This window comes from Danio aesculapii, chromosome 11 (assembly GCF_903798145.1).
Source record: "Danio aesculapii chromosome 11, fDanAes4.1, whole genome shotgun sequence".
In the NCBI taxonomy this organism is placed as follows: domain Eukaryota; kingdom Metazoa; phylum Chordata; class Actinopteri; order Cypriniformes; family Danionidae; genus Danio; species Danio aesculapii.
This window is the reverse complement of record NC_079445.1, coordinates 26,386,826-26,405,913: the sequence shown is the minus strand read 5'-3', so window position 1 is coordinate 26,405,913 and position 19,088 is coordinate 26,386,826. Positions and strand designations below refer to the sequence as shown.

General features: G+C 36.6%; 1 protein-coding gene across 3 annotated transcripts in view; it reads left to right on the top strand.

Moving 5' to 3' along the window:
* kaznb (kazrin, periplakin interacting protein b) overlaps nt 1–19,088 on the top strand; it is a 370,845-nt gene that overhangs the window by 148,017 nt on the left and 203,740 nt on the right. For all 3 annotated transcript variants that reach the window (XM_056468005.1, XM_056468008.1, XM_056468009.1), the window contains exon 3: nt 8,683–8,893. In XM_056468005.1, coding sequence (XP_056323980.1) covers nt 8,683–8,893 — 211 coding nt within the window. The remainder of the gene's footprint in view (nt 1–8,682; nt 8,894–19,088) is intronic.

The following is a 19,088-nucleotide window of genomic DNA, read 5'->3' as shown; positions in this document are numbered from 1 at the left end:
CATACATTTTCAATTGTACAAATTCAGTTGAAATTACTGCCTCATAAAATAGTTACATTTCCTCTGAGACTGGATTGGATGTGGTTCAAAAAAATAGCTCATGTCAACCACCCTCCAATATATCATATAATATATTTATTTAACACTCAGTCATATTTTTCATTCACATCATGTCCCAAAAACAACAAATCTTCATCATAGACACTTATAGGAACGAGTGAGAAAAAGTGCATAAATTCAGCCTGTTCTTCATCAACAAACTCAAGTCCTTGACAGGAAATGATCTTGCTGTTTCCTGTGGTTTTTGGGCACCCTGTTAGTGCATTGATTCAATGTTGTGTGAGTCTGTGGGAAGAGCCCTTGACCTCACACATGCCCATGATCTCTCTGTACTCCCTTTCTCTCACACACACACACACACACACACACACACACACACATTGACACAAGTGAGGAAACAGAATTGGCAGGCGAAGGATTTTCACACAGCACCCTGATAAGAGCCTTACAGAAACTTGGCTATGATTACAAAACTCTCTCTTTTTTTGGAGAGCAAAACAAAAAAATTATTCCAGTTTACCTGGCACGAGTCGATATTCAATTAACCACACCAGCCTCTCGTTGTGGCCGTTTATCAATATCTTGTTTTAATTGCACTTGCTTAATCGCAAGCTATTTACGCCTGTGACCAAATGAACGAACAAATGAATAACAGCTATTTGGAAAGTTTTCCGATAGAAGAGCAGATGCACCATGGTTTTGTTCTGTCAGTGGGTGTGCCGACATTGAATAATGACCTGATGCTGGGTTATTATAGCTTTTGTAATTAGTTAGTTTGTTCCTTCAATTTAGCATTCAGTCTGTAACATTAGAATGTGCCATTTTTTTTAAATATTAATTGACTGTCATTTAGTTTGATCATGATTTATAAAAGAAATCCAATACAGTAAATGTTGTTTAGTGTAATGATGTTTATTCACCAAAAATGTTGTCAGGCATTTATTGTCAGCCAAAATACTAATTAATTGTCTTTTAAAATCTTTATACTTTGTCACTATCCTTCAAAACAATTTGTATGACATTTATGTATACCCTACCTGACAAAAGTCTTGTCACCTATCCAAGTTTTAGGAACAACAAATAATAACTTGACTTCTAGTTGATCATTTGGTATCAGAAGTGGCTTATATGAAATGCAAAGGCCTCTAGATTACATTTATGTTAGCTAAATAAAATATGACCATGCATTGATTTTTTTATTTTATTTTATTTTTTAATTTAATTAGGGCAGTAAGGTCTGACTTTGCTTAGACACAAGTCTATGTATATGACTCCCATGAGCTTGGAAGACTTATTAATAAAGTCATCTGGAATGGCAAAGACAGCGTTCTTGCAGAACTCCCAGAGTTCATCAAGATCCTTAGGATTCATCTCCAATACCTCTTCCTTCATCTTACCCCAGACATGCTCAATAATGTTCATGTCTGGTGACTGGGCTGGCCAAACCAGGAGCACCTTGACCTTCTTTGTTTTCAGGAACTTTAATGTGGAAACTGAAGTATGAGAAGGAGTGCTATCCTGCTGAACAAATGTCTTGATACCTCAGGCTGTTCAAGTTGCCATCCACTCTGCAGATCTCTCACACGCCCCCATACTGAATGTTAGTCCAAACCGTGATTTTTCCTTCACCAAACTTGACTGATTTCTAGGAGAATCTTGGACCTATGCGGGTTCCAATAAGTCTCCTGCAGTATTTGTGATTATTGATGTTCAACAGATGATTCATCAGAAAAATCTACCTTCTGCCACTTTTCCAAATGATCAACCAGAAATCAAGTTATTATTTGTTGCTCTTACAACTGGGATCGACGACAAGATTTATGTCAGGTAGTGTATATAGTGAAGTATGATCTGTGTATTATGTTTTTCTTAATGAATCCAGGGTAGATAAAGTATGTTGTTTTATTTTTACATAAATATCTTACACTCAATAATGGAAAATTATTTATACACATTTCATTTAGAAACATTAAAGAAGATTGTATTTAAAATGCTTTTTATTCTTATTCTAAAATGCTTTTTTTTCATTGCCTAAAACAATGCAAATTCAATGGGAAATGTACACCAAGTGATTTGGTATTGACTATTGTTTGAACACATTTAACTTGAATTTGAATTTATTTAGTGAAGGGATTTACCTAATTTGATATTAATATGGTTTCAGAACCATCAATCACATGTATCATAATACAACTCTCACATGTAGGTAACATCAAAGCTTCTTAGCAGATTTGTCTGTTTATTATTGTTTGCTTTACCACTCAAATTGTTAATTTTATCAAAGTTAATTTTGTATTGTGAATTTACTTAGCACTGAATTATGTCTGAAATATCGTAAGCAGAGCACACCGTCATTTGTTTGTATTTCTCTAATGAGATTGCTAGTATTAAAAAGGTAGCAAACAAAGGTTCTGCAGTACAATATTAAAGAAGTTTGTTTTTCTTTAGAAAACTGTAATAATAATAATAATAAAAATAATAATGCAATTTATTTGTAATGCACTTTTTTTTAAACGCAAAGTGCTACAATAAAGATGAATTCAAATAAAAAGCAGTAATAAATATACCATAAATTAAAAACAAGCTTAAATAAATACTCCTAACCAACTTTTTGAAGTGATCCAAAGTTGGTGCGTTCCAGATATTAAAAGGAAGAGCATTGCATAATTTAATTGGTGATTCATACAATGCAAGTCAATGATTATTGACATTTTGAAAGTCAAATAAACTTATACAGGCAAACCACAATAGATACCTTATAGATTCAGGCAATATATGAATCCCCAATGAAAATGGTTCCTTCTTTAATGTTTTTACTGAATAAAAAATGTACAGTATCTACATCTTGAATGACCCAAGGATGAGTAAATTAATGGCAAATTTTCATTTTTGGCTGAACTATTCATTTAATTGTTTGGAGATGAGAGTAAAATGAGTGATAATGTGGAAAGTGTATGACCTACTTCTACATGTTAAGAAGTATATGTAGCCCTGGTTCTGTGATCTGATATCCAATTTGCAGATCATACCAGCCACCGTCAGAGTTGAGCCTGAGAGCCTGAATTCAGCTGAACTGCTGCACTAATGACTCTCAGAGCCGTGTGGATATTCCTGTGAACCTTCTCTCCTTTATGATACTCCCGGGTCTCAATTCCCCGGGTGTCCGATCTCATAAAAATGTGTTATAAAATCAGTTAAAGCTGTAGCTCGGTGCTGAGACTTTCACACGGGCCTCTTTCTTTCTCTTTCTGTCAGCTCATGTTCTGGGCTATCAATGGTATTTATCGCTAACTACAGTCATTTACACATTTAATAAATAAGGACAGATTTGAAATAAGTTTTTGACTATATTTCAGTTTTTGAGCTATACATTTACATTTATGTATTTGGTAGACACTTTACAAGCTTTACATTTCGTACTGTTGAATAGTTTGTGGTCATGAATATATATTTGTTTTACTTTTGCATATCTGTCAACATTGGGATGTAAAAACTCGGCATAATAAAATAAAATAAAACACACCAATAAAACATATCAGAAATGATAAGCTGATCTGAAAACAGTGTCTTTAAATGCAGAGCGTCTGTTAGTCAGCACCATTAAGGCTGATTTACATGACTGATTCAGAGGCTGCATAGGAAAGGCGATGGTCCACGCAAACCTTTAATGGAAAGGGAGTGAATGTGGCTGTTTTTATATTCATTTCAACATGCTTTCAAGCCAACATGAAGCGAAAGCACAATTCTCTTGAACAGCTCTTGCAATTAAATCAAATCTGAGATTGACTCTTTGATGCTACTTTCACTTTTCATAGAAAGATAAAAAATATGTAAAAATAGAACTTAGAATGGTAAAAGATAGAATAGATAGAATGGTAAAATACGGTACAATCCTGGGAAAAACGGCAGGGTTAACAGGTATGCATTTGTGACCTCGTATGCATACAGACCCATACGGAACTCTTATACAGTGAAAGTATTCATAGCATTTTGCTATGAAGCAGGTTTTCATTCAGGATATCTCTGTACATTGCTGCATTAATCCTTCCATCTATCCTGACTAGTCTTCTAGTTCCTGCTGCTGAAAAACATCCCCACAGCATGATGCTGCCACCACCATGCTTCACTGTAGGGATGGTATTAGCCTGGTGATGAGCGGTGCCTGGTTTTCTCCAAACGTAACGCCTGGTATTCACTCCAAAGAGTTCAGTTTTAGTCTCATCAGACCAGAGAATTTTGTTTTTTATGCTCTGAGAGTCCTTCAGATACCTTTTGGCAAATTTCAGGGGAGGAGTGGCTTCCGTCTGGCCACTGTACTATACAGGCCTGATTGGTGGATTGCTACACAGATGTTGGCCCTCTGTAAGGTTCTCTTCTCTCCACAAAAGGATGCTGGAGCTCAGACAGAGTGACCATCGGGTTATTGATCACCTCCCTGACTAAGGCCCTTCTCCCCCGATCACTCAGCTTAGATGGCCGGCCAGCTGTAGGAAGAGTCCTGGTGGTTCAAACACCTTCCACTTATGGATGATGGAGGCCACTGTGTTGATTGGAACTTTCAGAGCAGCAGAAATTTATCTGTAACCTTCCCCAGCCTTGTGCCTCGAGACAATCCTGTCCTGGAGGTCTACAGACAACTCCTTTGTCTTCATGCTTCAGGCTTCATCCTGTGTGCTTTGACATGCACTGTCAACCCTGGGACCTTATCTAGACAGGTGTATGCCTTTTCAAATCATGTCCAATCAACTGAGTTTACCACTGGTGAACTCCAATTAAGCTGCTGACACATCTCAAGAATGATCAGTTGAAACAGAATGTACCTGAGCTCAATTTAGAGCTTCACGGCAAAGGCTGTGAATACTTATGTACATGGGATTTTTCTGTTTTTTTATTTTTAGTATTTAATGTCATTATGGGGAATTGTGTGTAGAATGATGAGGTAAAAAGGAATTTAATCCATTTTGGAATAAGGATGTAACATAAAAAATGTGGAAAAAGTGAAGCACTACGAGTACTTTCTGGATTCTCTTTCTCTCTCTCTCTCTCTCTCTCTCTCTCTCTCTCTCTCTCTCTCTCTCTCTCTCTGTCTCTCTCTCTCTCTCTCTCTCTCTCTCTCTCTCTCTCTCTCTCTCTATATATATATATATATATATATATATATATATATATATATATATATATATATATATATATAGTGTAATATTATATACATAAGAGACATATACATATGAGATTATATACATAATATGCATACATCACATGTGTGTGGGGGGTGGGGTGAAAGTTAAGGTGTTAAAGTATAATTTTTTCCTGCTTTGATGACCATCTTCTAAAGTAAAGCATGTAGTCTATTTGTAAATCAGAACTCATATCATCTTACAATTGTGTTATTTTTTTCTTAGTGATTTAAGGCAACATGAAAGCACTCTTAACTGCAGCGCTGACTCAGTTTGTAGCAAATTCAGCCTGCGCATATTCTTGGCAAAAGGCAGGTGACAACAGCCGAGCTTGGCCTTGTTGTAAAGCCATAGAACAACTGTTAGCTGTCCAGTTCCTGTCTTTTGTCTTTTCCCACTGACATTCAGCATTGTTCACCCTGGGTCCTTTGTAAGGCCTGGTGTGCTTTACTCAATAGAGGTGACTTTTAATACGACTTTTCTCTTTTTGCAGAATGGAAAAGCCACAGAATATGAAACACACCAAACTAGATCTTCCCAAACATGTTCCTTTTTCTTTGTGTCTCCACCACTCCTGGTTCTCTTTCTAACTCTCTTGCTCTTTTCTTTTGAGTGACTGTAGTGGTTTCAGGGCTGGGATTTGAAAACAAAGCTCTGCCTCGCTGGCTTTTTCAGCTGCAGCCTGAACCTCAGCATGAATGGTATTAGCAAAGCACACACGGGGCTCTCACCAGTTCATTTCTGATGGAAATCAGTCAGTTTTAAACAAAAACTTTGCAACTTTTTTATTTTGTTGCACTGTATTTGAGCCATCTCTCAATCTTGAGTAGGATGGATGTGAATAAAATCCCACCAGTAGCAGAAACCTGTTATAAACTGTCATATTTTAATGCTTGTTTTAGTGTGGATTCCAATGTTGTGCCCCATTCATTTCTGGCATCCCATCCTATGAATACCAATGAGCAACTGTCTCAGTCAGAGCCGTGAAATGATAGGTGTTCGCTGTGTTTTTTGGTGTAATGGTTCACCAAATTTGCTTCTCTCACTCACACCCCATCAATTTGTTGTAGAAATTGAGTGATTTTGCTCATTTTCAGCCAGTGTTTGTCTGGGGAATGTAAAAGCTACTGCTTTAAGAGCCAGTATTGATTATAGTCATAAGCAAGGGTCAAATTAGGCTGCTGTTTTTCTGTCCTCAATTGAAAATTGATGAAAGGCAGTCTATGTAATTTATTTTATATGCACATATACTTTAGTCAAGTTTCAGTTTGTTTCTCTACATACATTTTGTGTGAATTTACACTCAAATAAAGCTTTGATGTTGAATTCATTATCTTTCCTTTACTACACAGGCAGTCCCTTTGACAGTTTCATATTTAAAAGACCTTTGAAAAGGATTGACAAGCTCATATCAATAGGGTAGCCTTTTAAAAAAGTGAATATTTGACAGTATTGTTATGAGTGAAATGACTTATTTTATTTTATTTGATTGAATTTTTTTAATATAATATTTTTTAAAGCCAATGCATTTATTATAATGTACAACTTGAATGCATTGCAAGTCACTGTGGATAAAATCCAATGAATTTTTATCATTATTTTGCCCCTGTTAGTTAGCATATAAACCTTGAATCATATGAAATAAAATTTAGGGTTTCAATCATATTATCGGAAATCGGGCCCGATCACGCAGTTTCAGACTCTATGGGAATCGGTAGTTATCAGGACTTGAATATATATGTCTATGTATATATTCTCATTATTTTTTTATATATTTATAGTTATGTTGTGGCACAGAGTTAGACCTCTTTCTTGACTTCACACAGAAACAGTAACGTGTGCGGCATGACATCACTTTGTTGCAGAGATGCTATTGGTTAAATGTTGGCAAAGTAGAACACAGAAGCAGCTTGAAGCGGAAAGCACGAGTATGTCTGCAGTCTGGAGGTATTATAAAGTTGATGACGACAACATTGAGATATGTAAACTTGGAATTGCCTTCTGGGTATTTTAAGGTGAGGTACTATTTGTTTTAATTTTTTTGTTTATATATTTGCTGTTGCACTAAAGTCCAAAAGTGAAGAATTGATGTTTTTTATTACTTGATTTTTCAAGCTACCTCGCAGAAGTGCTCTGTTTGTTAACAGAGTTGTTGAATGTTAAAATAAGGTGAATTAAATAAAAAATAAGGACCATCCTGTATCTGTTCTTCGCTCTTGTTTTTTTTTTTTTTTATGTAGTATCGAATTGGGTCGGTATCAGTACATACTCAAAATCGAATGACTCAGACTCAAGGGGAAAAAAAATCTGACCGGGACATCCCTAACAAAATTCATACTTAATTATAATTTTGATATGTTTATTAATGAAGAATTAGATGTTCAAAAGGCTAAACATTTAGCATAGATCAAATAAAGTTCTAGATGATCCCAAGATCCTCAAAGAACTTTTGTACTGTAGCCCAGCATTTTATCGAACGTCATTGGAGCTTCTTGCTTCCCATCCTTAAAGGATGTAAGACTTTTCAATCTGTTGCGCAAGACTTCTGGGAAAGGGTAAAGCGTTTTTAGGTCCGCTTCTGAAGACCAGAGGGCTTTTCAAAATCAGCCCCAAACTTTTGACCCTGTGAAGAGATTGATTGCTTTCAGTGTAATTCTCTGCACTTCCTGCATGCAGGGGGCCGGACTAACAGCCGTCCCTCGTGTCCAGAGCTCTGCCCGGTCCCTCTCTCTCTCTCCACCCACCCACCCCCATCTCCAACCTCAAGAGCGGGGGAGCCTTTCCCAGGGACAAAAGAATGAATATGTTATGAAAAGAAAGGGAAAGGGGTGGGAGCCTGCTTGTCCGAGAGAATAGATGTATCCAGCTTGACAAGTGTTTGTCAAGGGATCAAGGGAAGTGTCATTTTCCTACTCGGGGATATAAGAACTTACTCATTACTCAAACTGTTCCAAAAGTGGAGGATCTCCTAGGCGAAGCTTGCAGTTCACAGAGTTCCTGAAACATTGCACTTCAGCTCCCTACTTCTCTCCCCCCAGAAATCTAGCGCACATGGTACGTTCCGTTTAAAAGAGAGCATGTCATCTCTCAATGCACTGTGTTCTCTCTGGAAGCAGCTGCTGGGAGCGCAGTTTTTCAGCGGGAACTCTGTCTCACTGCTGTTTCGCCTGTCCGCTGCGTCTCTCTCTCTCTCTCTCTCTTTCTCTCTCTATCGCACACTTGGCACTCTTTCACAGAGGACAGGTAGCGATTAGGTCTTTTTTTGCTGGGATAAGGAGGAGGGAAGTCTGACTTGGGATTTTTTTGTTCCTCTTCTCCGGCGTGTGTTGTGTATGTGTGGTCTAAACTGTGGCAGGCGAGGAGGGATAAAGGGGGACCCGTGGCTTGTTCTACCCCCTGACAGAGCCCTTGACACCATGCCCCTCTGTGTGGATTTGCTTCTCAGGGCAAAATCCTGAAAATGATGGAGGACAACAAGCAGCTGGCTCAGCGGATCGATGGGGCCATCCAGTCGGCCAGTCAAGAGGTGACCAACCTGCGCTCCGAGCTGTCCGCCACCAGCCGCAGATTGGCCGAGTTGGGGGCGTGCAACCCCATCGGCCTGGAGAACAACCAGCAGAACCACCATCACCACCACCATCACCACCACCTCCACGGTAAGACGCATGTCAAGTTTTGCTTGGTCTGTTCACTGCGCTTCAACTTAGCAAACAGTTCATTTTGGAGGGTTTGTGTGTGGGATTGAGCTTTTGTTGAGAGAAGTAAGTAAGGAGGGGAGGACGGGGGCAGCTGATCCCGTTCTTCACCGCCTCGTCCCGTTTCCCGGGCAGCCGGTGGGACGGCTTTCTAAAGCAGCTGTGACATATCAGGCAGAGAGAGAGCAGAGAAATGAAGGCTGGCATCAGGTCCGGTGTCGTCATAACTCCTCATTTGCAGGGAATAACACAAAACACGTGGTTCAGTTCTGATACTTAAACTTACTGTGTCTTTGAGAATGTTAAACCGCTTTTTTAATTCTAGAATTTAGGCATCTGTTAGACAGACATTTGTTGAATGTTTTACTCAAGCAGTGGGGTTTTTTGAGCATCTTGATAAGCCTAGCACAGCTAAATTGGATTAACCGTTGACTTGATTTTGGAGCAAAACTGGCTGTTTGTCAAACAATGGCAGATGGGGCAGTGTTTAAACACTCATTATTTTTGCAATTTTGTTTGGTGGCGTGAAAAATTCACTTTCAAACTGACAATTCTTCCATGTTATGATTTCAATACAAATGAAACTCTGTCGTCATTTGCTCAAGTTCATATTATTCCAAACCTGTATTTCTTCCACTGAAAAGTACAAAGAATTCTGGTAACCAAACAGTTTTGGCTAACATTTCTTGTTGCATAGGTCATGAAAAGCAACATTTGGATTGGTAAATAATGATGAATTTTTAATGTTCAGATGAATTATCCCTTTTAGATGAGAGGACAGTCCCAGCATTGTCAGTTATAGTGCTTGGTGATATCACATGACTAGGGATGCTCAGATAGATCGATCGGCCCGAGATCGGTATCGGCCGATAATCACATTTAATGACTCGATCGGTACTCACCAATCTGGCCAATGTTATGAACAAATCGCAAATATTTGTTTATAAGTTTACAAGCAGAGGAAGACACACATACACACCTGGGTTATACAGATAGCAGCACTACAATGTGTGATGAGAACTGTAAATGATGCGTGAGGGGTGTGAATATAAACAGATATGGCGCGACCTCTGGAATCATCCCCATCCTGTGTCCAACCGTATGACCTCTCCCAGAAGCTCTCCCACATATTACTGTATATATTATTTTCTGTAAAAGTCTTCTGTCTACGCTAAATGGTTATAAGAGATATGTTTACGATCGCTGTATATGCAGCAATAATAATTTATAGGATTAAATGCAGCCTCCTTGGTTTATTATCTTAGGTAAGGAGAGATCTCCATTTAAGAATCATACCTAAAGGAAAAATGTGTTTAAAGTTACTTAAAGCTTGAAGCATCACCATGACAAGAAATCAGTACTCGATATCGGCCAATCACCATGACAAGGAATCTGTACTCGGTATCACCTGCAAAAATCCTGATCGGAGCATCCCTACACATGAACCTTAAAAAATACAGCACTGTTAAGGTTTCTAACGTTCTAAGTCCAAGTTAAGGGTTTCTATGGCATTTAATATATTAGTTTTATGAAAGTTTTCCACATCATGTTTAGTTGTCTATTTATTTATTTGTTTGTTTGTTTATTTTTTAGTTTCTTATGTTAAGGTTCAATTTCTTTGATTTATAAAAGTACAGTAAACAAATTGTGTGTTAATATATTTTAGAATAATAAAATAATATATTTTATAACTTTGTATTCCTGTTATGGCAAAGCTGCATTACTCCAGTCTTCTATACCTTGGTCCTTCAGGAATATTTATATTTAAAGTCTTTTCAAACTTGTTGTTATTGTCACTTTTGAACAATTAAATGCATCTTTGCTGAATAAAGTAGTATTTCTTTTTTAAAAATCTGAATGACCCCACTTCTGAACGATAGTGTATTTAATTAGAAAACATGTTAATGGTGAAAAACAATAATAAGAGTTGCTCTAACACATTGAACCTATTGTAAAGTCTTGTCAAAACTACTCTGAAAGTTCAGTTATCATTGTACCTTGTGACTCATCTATTTTTTGCTAGTCATCTTAACTTTCACTTCATGTTCTCTGAAACGGAAGTTAGGTGTGGTGAGATCCGTCCGCTTCTGTTGTGGAGATCTCATGGCCAGAGGCAGTTTTTAGTTCAGGCTAGAGGTCACGTTAAGCGGCTCTGGCTGTGTGCGGGTGTTTGGGATGAGGACTGAAGTATTGATATTGTGTCAGGTTGATGATGTTATAGGGGTTACAGCATGCAGCGCAACCCAGCAGTGGACGGCGCTCCCCTCGGTGGTCTTTCGTATAGAGTGAGAGTGATAGAAAGTGTGTTTGAACAGGTGTCATTAGCAGGGTCTGTCGAAATGAATGAGATTGTATGAAGAGCACGGCTCTCCCTTTCTTTCTCTTTTCACATGGGTTTAAGGCATCTCACTGCAGTGAACCCACATTCCTCCTCACTGGCGCACTGATGTAATGCTCTTTCTCTCTCTCTCTCTCTCTCTCTCTCTCTCTCTCTCTCTCTCTCTCTCTCTCTCTCTCTCTCTCTCTCTCTCTTCCTCTCAGTTAGTCAGGTGGGAAAGACAAGACAGAGGTTCAATAAAAACTACAGTGATTGCTGTGGAAAATCTAAAAAGATGTAACTTTAACATGTTTACATTATTTTTTAGCATTTTAATAATGAATAATAATAATAACATTGCATTGCACTGGGTTTTTGCTGGGTTGAAAGTCTCATATTTATGAAGTCATAATACTAAACGTTTCATCCAATGAAAAAGTTTGTCTTGTGCAGTAATTCTGTCTTATATTCATTTATTCATTTTCCTTCGGCTTAGTTTCTTTATTTATCAGGGGGAATGAACCACTAACTTTTCCAGCATACGTTATACACAGCGGATGCCTTTCCAGCTGCAACCCAGTACTGGGAAACATCCATACACACTCATTTACAGACATACACTATATCCAATTTAGCTTATTCAATTCACCTATAGCGCATGTCTTTGGACTGTGGGGGGAAAACTAAGCACTCATAGGAAACCCATGCAAACTGTGTGTATGTGTGTGTATGTGTGTGTGTGTGTGTGCGCCAGCAGACAGATTTGTTTTAGATATTATCTTTCAGTCAGATGACAGTTTACATGAGAAAGTCTGAGATATCAATGTTCTATAAAAATTATTGACTGCGAAAAACATAAAAAAGAATGGATTCAAGTTGACATAATGAATGTTTTTTGGTTAAACTATGAGTAGTGTAGTAAAACCATGGTTTCTTTGTGGTTATCATAGTAAAACTACAGTATAATATGTATTTTTATTTACCAGCCCACTGATGTAATACTTTCTGTCTCTTTCTCTCTCAGCCAGTCAGGTGACTTAGCATGGGAGAGTCGGAGGCTGAGCAGGCAGAATGTAATCAGATACACATTCCTCTGTCCTGCAGTATGTGGGAGTTTCTCTCATAGTTTAAATAACACAAAGCCCCCCTTCCCATTTCCAAAAAACAGCATTCCTCTAATCAGGACTTCGGGTTCAGTTGTGTTTCATTCACATCCTTCCGCTATTATCAAGCCAAGGGCTGAGGGCCACGAAAAGTCCTGTTTGTTGTAGGTGTCGGATTTGGACTCAGTTCAGTTTCATTTTTGTTTTTTTTATTGTTGTTTGTTTCAAAGAAGTGCTTTTCCACCATCCTGACCTTTTACGAGCCACACAACCGTTTATTGCCGCTAATAACTTTTTCACTTTGCTACAAGCACAGAAAATGTTTACCCCGTGTTGCAGGCGGGCGCGTTCCGAATATAAACTTGAGAGCGGGCCGGGGTTTAATGGGCTATGACAGCCTAATGGAGAGATGTGGCATCCAGTTGTGCTCTGGCTCTCCTCCATCTTCGGATGACAAGTGAAGTTTATGTGATGACAGGATCTGAAAGAGAAAATATATAATGTTATTATATTAGGATAATAGTTTTATTTCATTTTGTGCTTCCAGAAGTTTTGAGAACTGCATGTTCTTCAATAAAAACTTAAACAGTTTATTTGATTTGTTTAGCATTTTAATGAATGATATGAATAATAATGCATATTACATAAATCAGAGATGGAGATATTTAATTAAAGTTAGTAGAATTAAATGTTTCTTTATTTAATAACAGTTACAGATTTAATTCTGGTTTATTAAAAATTATTTAATAAACTAGTTTGTGCTTTGGCGCTGAAGCATTACGGACTGGTTTTGAAGCACTTTTCCTCGATTATTCTAGTTTATCTAGTAAATAACTGACCAACAAAAAATACATTAAAATGACAAATTTTATACCATACAAAATTAGTTTCAAAAATATATTTTTTTCCAAGAAAAATATACAAATTATATTTTTGTTTGTGGCCGTCCACTACTCAGCTGTGCGGGTGGATAGTTTGTTTTGCTCTGTGGAAAATAAGTATTTAATTAATGCTTCACTGTGATTGTTGTATCACAAACCTCTGTCATATAGTTGCTATTTTTTTAATATGCCTTTATTTTGTCTTGAGCATCTGATTTTTTTTTTTTTTCTTGGTGCTGATGTGCTTTCATTTTCTCTGTCTTACTCGCGGGGAGGGAGTGTTTACAAAACAACCCATTGCTGGAAAATATACATTTAGATTTAAAAGAAAACATCTTAATATTTAAAAAGAGAAAACACAAGTTTTAAAAAAAATGTAGCCTAGTTTTCAGCAAGCATCCGTATTTATTGAGATTGAAATAAGATTAAAAAAAAACCCATTGAATTAAGATAAGAAATATTGTTATAGCAACACTTGTGACTGCTTTGGGAAATAACGCTCGTCGTAGATGTCACGTGATAACTGATTGTGAAGTAACGTGTAGGCACATTTGTTACCTATAACAAATCAAGGTTTTATAAAGACAAAATCGCATAATCTGACATAATGGCTTTTGTAACGACAGTAAAAATCGTGTGATCTGACAGAGCTTTATTTTTTACTTGAAAGTTAATCATGATGTTTTAATTATTGTAAATCTGGCAGATCGGTTACTACTTGTATTAGCAGTTTTACTACTAATGCTGTGGTTGAACTATGGTTAGTCTAGCAAAATCATTTCCATAAAGGAACACAAAGAAGATGGTTGACATCTTGCTTTCTAAGAAATGGAATCAAATTAAATGAGTTCCTTCACTTCATGTTGATACATTTCTTGAAACCGGACGCCTCATGTCTGAAACTGAGGCAAACATATTGACAAATGACAACACGTTATGCAGTGTGATCAGAAGATACCGGAAAAATGTCAAATTGTACTGTAAAATTACGTACTATTAAGGTAAAATGTTATAAGGATCAGTCGCACTGTAAGTTGCATAATTCAGTTCCATCTGTTCCTAGACATTTATATTTACTGTACATTTAGAAAAAAAATTGTATTTGTTTTCATTTTGTCCTTCACTTCAGTGTCTTAAACTGACTATCAGAAGGGTTTTAGACACCCTGGTAATATGTTAAATACTATGTTATTTTGTACAGGGTAGTATATAAAATTTTCTTTATTATTATCATTTAAATAATTTTAAAACCATTGTTATTGAGAATTCTCTCCTTAGCAGGAGTAATATCTTTTGAAAGTCTGGTGTCTCGGGTCTATAGGGATTTTGTTTCTTGTTTTTATCATCCAATTATATTGTTTGTGAAGCTAAAAGCTTGCTTCTCAGAAAGATGCACAATTTAGATATAATTAGTCGAAATGGTCCAGTACAAGCTATGCGGCAAAGTTTGTATGAGTGATCATAATAATTATATACTTTTTTCTCTACTTCAGCAAGCACCACTAACAAGGCAAAAACGAAATCAATACAGTGTCTTGTTGACTAGAGAGGATGTGATTTGACTTATCAGGTTTAGACTGAAGTTCAGACTTGTGTGCAGTCTAATTATCTGATGAACTTGAACAGATAAGAGCATCGGGCTTAGTAGTATATGAAAATCTAAATGTATAATCATCCATAAAATCACTGGATTAATTGTTTCCTTTGATGCTGCACTTATTTTTTAAATTGATTTATCTATTTCACAAATGATCATATCTTTATAATGTGATTTAAACATTTTGGAACAAAAAAGTCTTGAGTCAAAAAGCATCCATTGCATGATGAAGGCTATTATAATGCAATTAGAATGGTCTTGTAATTAAAGTTTTGAAAGCAGAAAATACCTTTATTTATTTTTTTTTTCAATTGTAGAAATGATATCACACAAGCAAGAGTTATATTTTCCTAAGTATCAATAAAACCTTTCATTATAACACAATATATACAACCACACACAGTAACAGGTGTCACACACTGTGACCCTATACAATACTAACACAGAGAATACACAACCTAGTGCATTACAAACTACATTACAAAAGTATTTCGAAAATACCGTTACAGAAATAAAGAAATAGAAAAGAAATAGAGAAAAAATAAGTTTAAAAAAGTAATAAAAAATTATAATTAAACAAAGAAAATATTGGGGGGTATTATATGCTAGCAGTTATAATATAGTAGCACATGAATATTCAATATAGGATAAGAAGAATTCTAAGACCAGACTCTAGAATTTTTGTGTAGTAACCCGAATAGCATACTTAGATAGATGTTCTAACACAGCAGGCACAGGACGTCAACATGAGGTCAGATTGAATTGTCGTAGGCACAGTGCATTTTGTTTGGAAATGAAAATCGGGTTGACGTCAATAGATATGTTTCCACCCAAAAATGAGAATTAAATTTATGCACAAAACAGGAATATCGCATAAAAGACATGTGAATAAAGCAGCATTTCCAAGTAGTCAAAGAGAAAAAAATCGTCACTTCCTGATTATCTGGTGCCAAATATAAAAGTAAAAGCGGAATTTGCTGTGGTAGGAGAAGCTGCGTGAATCTTTTCCTTATTTAATAAGTTACTTGCACTACTGAAGACAGTATGCTGACCCGCAATGAACACGTGGTGGCGTTTGAAGGTGTGAGACGAGGATGCACAGACGCTGTTGATTCTGGAGGTAATTAATAATATAATAACACTAATACTGAAATGGTTAAGGCCTTTCAGAATGACCAAAACAACATTTCAGATGTTTTACAGTGTGCTCAGCCTGCTGGTTTGTCCATTCACACGCATTTTATCATCACGTGATCTCTTATAACAAAATCACATGATCTTTTTTAATGCGAATACAGGAATTTGTTCCGTAAAAGTGTTTCCATCGTAGTTTATGCACATATTTTTTTAATCAAATTAAAAGTTTATCCTACTCAGTAATGCACGTACGTTTTTTATTTGCATTTTCAAAATTGATGCTTATCTAGGCGTTTCCATCAGCCGTTTTTTATGCACATCTCCAAAATGCACATAAAAGTAGGTGGATGGAAACGTAGCTACTGTCCAACCTAAAATCAACTAAATATCAACGTCTAATGATGTTACTGCTTGGCGTTGTGTGGACATTACCACAATGACGTGTATTAGACGTTAAATTTTGATTGCCATACCTGACGAATAAATGTCAGTATTTGACGTCAATATGATGTTGGTTTAAGATGTTGGCTTGATGCTGGTTTTGGTCACTTTCCAACACAACCTAAAATCAAGCAAGTACCAATGTCATTTGATGTCATTATTGGATGTCAAAATAACATCATCCTTAGATTTTGGTCACCTGATGGCATGACCTAAATCTAAGCTAATATTATTGTCTTATAATGTTGTGTGCCTGATGGGAAGTATCAGACTGACTTTATACAGGTCACAATATTAACATATAGTTTTTTCTGTTTTAAACAAAGCCAGAGGAGAACTAAGAGCAACACAGCAGTGTTTAGATTCTGAATTAATTATAAAAACTTTATAGTTAAAAGTTTACAGTTATCATCCCTTGTGTGAACAGCTTTTAAGACCACGTACTTCAGCCAAGCACTGTTCTCAAGTGGAGAGCTTTCAACTTATCTGCACTGCCTTTTGCATATTATACACATTCTCTCCCTATTCAAGGGCAGACACGTCATTCATATTAGATGTTGCATAATTCAGGACCATATGGATGCTGTCTTTGCTTTGTCATCAATTTGCTTGTTCCAACAGTTTATTGGATGTAGTATGTTAAACTTTCAGTTTATAAATGAATGGACTGTATTACCATAATCAGATACGCATCCGGTCTCAGGAGGGAAAAATAAATCCACACACAAAATATATATATTTGCTGATCTTTTAAAACCAAAACCGTTGGCTAAAAATCAATATCGTCGAAGCATAATACATTATTCACATTTCCAGGTTGGTTGGTGCTCAGGTGTCAAATCTGCATGAAAAAGCGAAGCGTCATACTACAAAGTTCTGGATCTTGCTTGGTGAGATAAAACAGATTACAATTCACCTCTAAACCCAAGCAATCAGATGCGAAAAAGTGTGAGAATAAAAAAGTAGGCCTAGAAGAGCTCTTTCGTGCACATATCATGCAGAGAGAGAAAGAAAGGGAGCGATGGAAGCCAGTTTCTGCATCCCTAGAGATGAGCACTTACATGACAAATGAGAAAAAGTCTATTGCAATGACATCTGCACACTCTTGACTGGCCGATGGAAATTTTGAGGTAGTAAATTGGCCGGGACACCATTCGGATTAAGTAATGCTTGAGAGGTGCAATCTCGATGTCATATCATGCCAATCGAGCAGAATCACACTTGGCGTCTGAGAAGGAATGTGAGAGAAGCTAGTGATGGGATGTGAAAATATCATAAAATTGGTCCATTACATTCATTTCTTGCTAAACAGGTACTGTAGGTGTCATTTCAAAGGCCTTGATATTCTTGGTTATGTTCTTTATTGTTTCTCATTTAGGCATAAAAAGAAAGTTAAGTTGTTTAAAACCATTTTAAGATCAATATTATTAGCCTCTTATGTAATATATTTGTTTGATTGTGTACAAAGCAAAACCATCATTATAAAATGACTTGCCTAATTACCCTAACTTGACTAATTAACCTAATTAACCTAGTTAAGCCTTTAAATTGCACTTTAAGCTGAATACTAGTATCCTGAAAAACATCTAGTAAATTATTATGTACTGTCATCATTTCAAAGATAAATGAAATGAGTACAAATCAGTTCCTGAACACAGGAAAATAAAAAGCCAGAGTCTCAGAGCCACGCCGACCTATTGCATCATCCCTATGGAGCAATAGTAGTTTGAAGGTCTTCATCAACCAAAGTGAACTTTTCCAGAAAGTTTGGTCTGATTTCATTTTGGTCTGATGTTACACCAGATCGTTTGAAGTATATCTTAAGCCCAAGTAAGACGACTGCCATGACAGATAAGTTCAGTCACAGTGAACCTTCAAGATAGGGTAAACGGAGAAAGAGACGTTTTTAAAGAGTAAGAGAGATGGAGAATGGGGGAGATGGGGTTAAGGTCGATGTTTTTACAGAAAAGAAATCTCAGTAGCAAATCGATGGGCTATTTCTCAGTGACTGACTGACAGTAATAGTGCGAATGGGCTCCTGGCATTACTTCTGGCATGAGAGAGCTGCATGCCTCGTTGGCAGCTGTGGCTGTGAAGTCTGATGGTCCATAGAGCAGAACAAGCAGTAAACAAGATCATCAGAGAAGGCCAGCCAAACAAACCCACGATGTGATCTTCATCAGACATGTCCACTTGCATTATTTATTTGAGTTTTTTCATAGTAAGAATTTTCAGTCTTCCTGCAGTATGTTATCTAATCTGAGATTTATTATATATACAGTTGAAGTCAGAAATATTAGCCCCCTTGTTTATTTTTTCCCCAATTTCTGTTTAACAAAGAATTTGTTTCAACACATTTATAAACATAATAGTTTTCTATACAGCTTAAAGTGACATCTAAAGGCTTAACTAGGTGAGTTAGGTTAACTAGGCAGGTTAGGGTAATTAGGCAAGTTATTGTATAATGATGGTTTGTTCTGTAGACTATCGAAAAAAATTGCTTAAAGGGGCTAATAATTTTAACTTTAAAATGGCTTTAAAAAATTAAAAACTGCTTTTATTCTAGCCAAAATAAAACAAATAAGACTTTTTTCTGAAGATAAACTATTATCAGACATACTGTGAACATTTCCTTGCTCTTTGAAACATCATTTGGGAAATATTTAAAAAAGAAAAAAAA